The sequence below is a fragment of the Lactuca serriola genome, chromosome 5, assembly GCF_051521515.1.
Source record: "Lactuca serriola cultivar US96UC23 chromosome 5, Lser_US96UC23_V15, whole genome shotgun sequence".
NCBI lineage: Eukaryota > Viridiplantae > Streptophyta > Magnoliopsida > Asterales > Asteraceae > Lactuca > Lactuca serriola.
This window is the reverse complement of record NC_136412.1, coordinates 90,425,263-90,431,371: the sequence shown is the minus strand read 5'-3', so window position 1 is coordinate 90,431,371 and position 6,109 is coordinate 90,425,263. Positions and strand designations below refer to the sequence as shown.

General features: G+C 30.2%; 1 protein-coding gene across 2 annotated transcripts; it reads left to right on the top strand.

Moving 5' to 3' along the window:
* Nucleotides 1-1,602: 1,602 nt before the first annotated feature.
* LOC145050963 (receptor-like cytosolic serine/threonine-protein kinase RBK2) lies at nucleotides 1,603-5,701 on the top strand. 2 transcript variants are annotated; one of them, XM_078999129.1, is made up of 9 exons: nucleotides 1,603-1,946; nucleotides 2,750-2,847; nucleotides 2,939-3,289; nucleotides 4,089-4,343; nucleotides 4,429-4,583; nucleotides 4,664-4,743; nucleotides 4,849-4,984; nucleotides 5,081-5,230; nucleotides 5,366-5,701. In XM_078999129.1, exons 1-9 carry the CDS (start codon nucleotides 1,930-1,932, stop codon nucleotides 5,513-5,515), a joined length of 1,392 nt encoding a protein of 463 aa, XP_078855255.1. In that variant the 5' UTR covers nucleotides 1,603-1,929; the 3' UTR covers nucleotides 5,516-5,701. The 2 variants fall into 2 exon arrangements, with proteins under 2 accessions (XP_078855255.1, XP_078855254.1); XM_078999128.1 differs by lacking the exon at nucleotides 5,366-5,701 and having other exon boundaries at nucleotides 2,935-3,289; nucleotides 5,081-5,356.
* Nucleotides 5,702-6,109: the final 408 nt, after the last annotated feature.

Sequence of the window (6,109 nt, the reverse complement as noted above, 5' to 3'; positions counted from 1 at the left end):
ATATTTTTTGGTCTTTTTTTGTGAAATTAATTAGTGATATTTTGGGATAAAACACATTGAGACCCAATTCCTGTTGTCATTTTAGCAATTAACCACAAAAAAACCATATTCGAATGGGAGGCGATATTTTTATTTAGGTTTTTTTTATTCATCCACTTAAAAGTAATTTGATTTGAATTTTATATCTTTCATCATGATTTTTTTTTCAATTAAAATGTGAGAAACTCAATTCACCTTAATTTTAAGTGAACAAAGCAGATCCTAAGTGGAAATAAGCACCCCATGACATGATAGACAAGATACACCTCACAATTTGATACATGATGCGATTGACACAACATGAGTTTTCCATATATGGATATTAGAAATTTATGTTTCGTGTCTTTTCATTTCGACACAAATTCTAAATTCGTGTCTTACACCTATTAAATACAAACTAACATGTTTATACACGTATACATGTACAGACACGATACATGTGACATGTATAAATGTATAAATATGTATAGACACAGATTAAATGAATATTTTCTTAGCTTAAATAATGGTAGCAGCCAACGCGTATTTAAATTCGTATATAAATTCATGTCAATCCATGTTTTTGTGTAACACAATTAAAAATATATCTATTCATGTGATGTCATATGTCACATAGATTAACTATTTGTTGCGTGCATGTTTGATACCCAAAATAGGTTTTACAATTTATGTTGTGTTCGTATTTCAATTTTCATAAAAATCTGTAACTTATGACGCGCATACACGACATGGAAACACAAATTGCTAGATGAGATCAATGTTTTAAAAACCGGATTATTAGTTGAATCGGTATGGTGACCGGTTTCCGGTCAACCAGTTCGACCGTGGGTCAACCAGTTTCTGAAATTTTGATCTTTTTTTTTATATTTTCATACACATACATACATATATAAATGATGAATTTGACGTTTACAAGTTGAACCATTAAAAATATACATAAAAATAAGTTGTAAATCAATCCAAATACATTAAAATAACACATAAACATAAGTTTTATTGTTTTACATCAATTCAAATACGTCAATATATATATATATATATATATATATATATATATATATATATATATATATATATATATATATATAATAACAAAACAAAATATAGTTTTAGATGAATACGAACATATAATAAAACTTTATAACAATTACCATATGTTTTTATTTAAAGAAAAAATAAATAGATTTAAAAAAAAATCACCAAAGTTTATTATACAACTGATTATTTTCCATGTGTTTTTATTTGGTTTAACCTGTTCAACTGATTTATTTTGACCGTTTCTACCGGATTTTTCTAAAACTCGACAGTTCAATCTAGTTTAAAAATTGACATAAAATTGATGATAGTTGAACCGCTCCCTCCTCCGGTTTCCGGTCCAACCGGTTCGATCGTCCGGTTCAAACCGGTTTTTAAAATATTGGACGAGATCTACATACATATACCATAGATGGAATATAATGTTTAGTTACGGGGGTAAAAGTGACAATGGGCTAATAGTCTAGAGGACTAAAATATAATGTGAAACTAGTCGACGGAGGTTTATGGCTGAGAGGAGAAGTCGGAGTTGAGCATATTTTGCTTTTGCAACGAAGCGCTCCCGCTCGACATCGTGGACAAAATCATAAGAATTTCAAAATTACAAAAATTTTCTCAAACGAGATTCAATAATGTTGCAGAATTTTCCCAAAATTGAGAGAATTTGCAGCGAAAACAAATGAAATTTGAATTCAATGAATAATTCTCAAATCGATAGCAGAAAATTTCCCCAATCTTTAGTGCGCCTTTAGGTTTCTGATCATATTATCGATTAAAGGAGGTTTTGAATCAGTTACAATATGATATCGGGCTGTTTTCTAGAATAATAGACGGAGCTCCATCATCGTCTTCTTCATGGCTAGTCAAGAACCGTAACGTTCTTCTTTTCGACCTTTATATTTTCTTTCTTTCTTTTTTTTTTTTGGAAATTTCGACTTCCTACGAGTTTGTTTCAATCTATAACGACTTCATTATGTGAATTATGTGGCCTTTCTCTAGATTTTGGCCTAATGATTACGCGGCGCATGTTATTTTATTCGGTGATTTGAGGAAATTTGGTTAATACTTAAAGTAATTATCACTTTGTCAAGGAAATTTGGAGTTTTATTGTCATTAGAACCAACGTTTTCTGCCCTAGAAATATACATGAATTCATTCGATTCTGCATCTCCAATTTAGGTAGACCAAAAAGTCGAAGTGTGATGCAAACTTTTTATTAAAAGGGAGTTTAGTTTATGTGGTATTCTTATATTGATTTGTTTATTATAGAATCAATTTCTAGCATTTAGCATCTTTGATGTCCACTGTTCATTCCGGATTTCTTACTTCAAGTTTGATGATGATTGATTGTAGGCCATGTTTTGGAATATATCTTGGTCTTTTTTATTTGTTTGATTCTTTCTCCTTTTATTCCCTATATAAAAGTTAGTATATTAGTTTTCAAGATATACCATTACGTTGTTTGGTTGTATGATTATTATTTATCAAATTCAAGATGTATTTCAAATTAAGAATATTATTCTAGATTATGTTGTTTAGTGACTTATGTGTTGACTGTTTTATCTTTGAAATTGTATCACTTGTTTGACTTGTGGTTTCTTTCCAAATGCCAATTTAGGCTTCTCATATTCTCATAAGGTATAAATACTTTGTATTCATTAATTATTTTTTACAGGAGAAAAGGTCATCACCTATCTCGTGTCCTAAAGAAAATCTTGGAAAGTAAATCTCACGCAGAACATAAAACACTTTGGTCTTCTGCTTCTGCACAAGGTACTAATTAGTAATTACAATTACTTCTAAAAATACAATTTAGTGTTGTTGGTTTAAATGTGTTTATTTATAAGTAAATGATTTTAGCCAGATTTGAGATTCTTTGAGATGGAAAAAGAGAAAGAAGATGTAACTTCTCCTAGAGGAGTTTTGGAAGCATGTGTAAGAAGCTTTGAAGACCCTTCAAATTCATCTGAAGAAAACCAAATAAATGAAAGCGTATCACCTCCACGTTCAAGGTGGTTAAAATTCTTCAATAAGTGGAAAAAAGGATTTTCTAAAAAAGTTCCAGCTTTACCCCCCACTGCACCAAAAACTTCTAGAAGAAAATCCATGAGTGTTAGAGAGAGTCATCCGGATGTTAATTTATGCCATTTCAAATCCTCATGGAAAGTTCTATCCATTGCAGAACTTAATGCTGCAACCAACAATTTTAGTGAAGGTATGCAATTACTTCTCTTTGAATCTTTCATATTTTGATATTTAGGCTATGTTTGGCGTATTACAGCTAGCTTATTTTCGAGGTTTTTTATGTTGTTATGTTTGGCAAATCAAAAAGTAGCTTATAAGCTAGCTTTTTTAACAAGCCACTTAGACTAGCTTTTAAGGAGTTTTTTCAAAAATTTCCAAATATAGTCCTTAATTAATTATAAAAGACATCCTTGTATATCCCCTTTTATGTAATTTTATATCTTTCAGGTAGCTTTTCAGTTACTTTTACCAAACATTATTTTTTATCAGCTAGTTTTTTATTTAACGACCAGCTTTTCAGCTAGAAAATCAAACATAGCCTTAGGCTATGTTTGGAAGACTGCTTCAAAAAACTAGTTGGTAACTGAAAAGCTAGGCGATAGCTGAAAAGATAACTGGTAGCTTATAAGCTAGCCGACAAAAAATGACCTTTGGTAAAAACTAGCTGATAAACAAGCAGAAAGATATAAAATGATATAAAAAGACATTTAGAAGAATACGGTTTTTTTTTAATAATTAAGAGTATATTTGGGAAATTTTCAAAAAGCTACTCAAAGTAGCTTTTTTTAAAAGCTGGTTTATCAGCTACTTTTTGGTTCGCCAAACATGACAATTAAAAAAAAAAAAAAACTCGAAAAATAAGATAGTTGTAGCGCGCCAAACATAGTCTTAGAGTAAATTACATTTTGCTCCCTCCCACGATGATAGATTTCATTTGTGCACATAAAGTTGGTTTGTTTACTTAAAGATTATATTTTCTTAAATTTTAGAGAATGTGATTGGAAAAGGTGGTTACGCGGATGTGTATAAGGGTTGTTTATGTGATGGGAAGCTAGTGGCAATCAAACGACTCAACAAAGGAACAATGGAGGAGCAAATAATAGGATTTTTATCCGAAATTGGAACCATAGCACATGTTGATCATCCAAACACTGCTAAATTGATTGGATATGGAGTTGAAGGTGGAACACATCTTGTTATGGAGTTATCTCCTCATGGAAGCTTAGGATCATTGTTGCGTAGTGGTAACTACTTTCAACATCCCATAATTTTCTTTTTTTGTTTTCTCTTCTCACTTAACATAAACCAATGATTATTTTTTGCTTTTAGGTCCAAAGGAGAAACTAGATTGGAATGCAAGATATAAGATTATACATGGAACAGCAAACGGTTTATTGTATCTTCATGAGGATTGTCAAAGACGAATCATTCATAGAGATATCAAGGCTGATAACATTCTTCTTACAGAAAATTTTGAGCCACAAGTACTTAAAAAATAAAAATTATTTATGTTTCGTTGATGTTATTCATGTTTCGTGAACTAAAATTCAATTTGAATTTTCAGATATGTGATTTTGGCCTTGCAACATGGCTTCCAAAAGAATGGAGTCACCATAATGTATCAAAGTTTGAAGGAACATTTGGGTATGTAAAAAGTAAAATCAAAATTCTAGTATTACTATCTATGAAAATTACAATGAGGAGGTTTTAACTTTTATATTAATTAAACATTTTTTTTCTTGTACAAAGTTATTTTGCACCTGAGTATTTCATGCATGGCATAGTGGATGAAAAAATCGACGTGTTTTCTTTTGGGGTGTTAGTTTTGGAGATTATAACGGGACGACAAGCTTTAGATGATTCACAAAGAAGTCTTGTACTTTGGGTAAGACATACATAAACATATTTTTAAATTTAGATTCATATATTATGTTTGTATAATTGAGTTATTAATTTATGATACAAATTAATTCTTTTGAAGGCAAAACCTTTGATGGAAAATAATGCAATTAAAGAATTAGTTGATCCGTGTCTTGGTGATGATTACAACCCACAAGAATTGGAGCGTGCAATTATAGCAGCTTCGTTGTGTATTGAATTAACTCCCGTTCTTCGCCCTAGAATGAGTCAGGCAAGTCTTTTTGAATCTTTTTAATTTATTTATTTATAAAAATTAAAACTATTGTAATCATGTACCTCTTTGGGCATTTTAGACATTTACACACATTTACATGTTAAACGATGGAGTTGTTATGTTTTAATTTAGGTTGTGATGCTATTGAGAAACGATTGTAATCCCAAGGGTTCAACACCACAACAGAAAAAACGAGCATTTCAAAGAACATATTCAGAAGAGCACATGGATGCTCAAGAGTACAATGTAACAAAGCATCTTAACAATATGCCTCGAATCTGAAGAAAAAAAATATTCATTTTAAGAGGTTTACGAAAGAAAAACATATAATCTTTAGGGACTTTAGTTGTACATATCGGATTCTTGTTATTATTATTATTTTTTTTAACTTAAGTCTAGCATCTTGGGCATTTACTAATGTAAACATGTTACATATGTACATCTTATTATTATTGCTCATTGTATAGGAAACACATTATTTCAGTTATTTTATATAACATGTTATTTTAAGTACGATATGATTCTTAAGCATTAAATTTCGTGAGAAGGTTAACATATACTACTAATTTGTTTTCTTTTTGTAATATTGTGTAACCTATGTCATGCACAGTTTCCATGAAAAACTAATTACATGGTATTTAAAATCTAAGATATTCTTTAACTAAATAAAACTGTTATCTAGATGTACATGATAATATGTGTTTGAAAAATCAAAAATACTGTTGTGATCCTTGCGTTGTGATCCTTGTGAATCAAGAAATCAGTTGTAACAAAATGATGTCTACATATCGATGTGTGGATAACACTTTATATTTTCCGCAAATATAAGTACATTTTTTCCCAATAATTATAAGTGCAAATTTTGTATGACTACAC

What these genes read in the sequence shown, in the direction of transcription:
- LOC145050963 (XM_078999129.1), top strand. An exon ending in AACCAACAATTTTAGTGAAG is followed by an intron (nt 3,290 to 4,088) that starts GTATGCAATTAC and finishes CTTAAATTTTAG; the next exon opens with AGAATGTGATTGGAAAAGGT. An exon ending in AAGTTTGAAGGAACATTTGG is followed by an intron (nt 4,744 to 4,848) that starts GTATGTAAAAAG and finishes TCTTGTACAAAG; the next exon opens with TTATTTTGCACCTGAGTATT.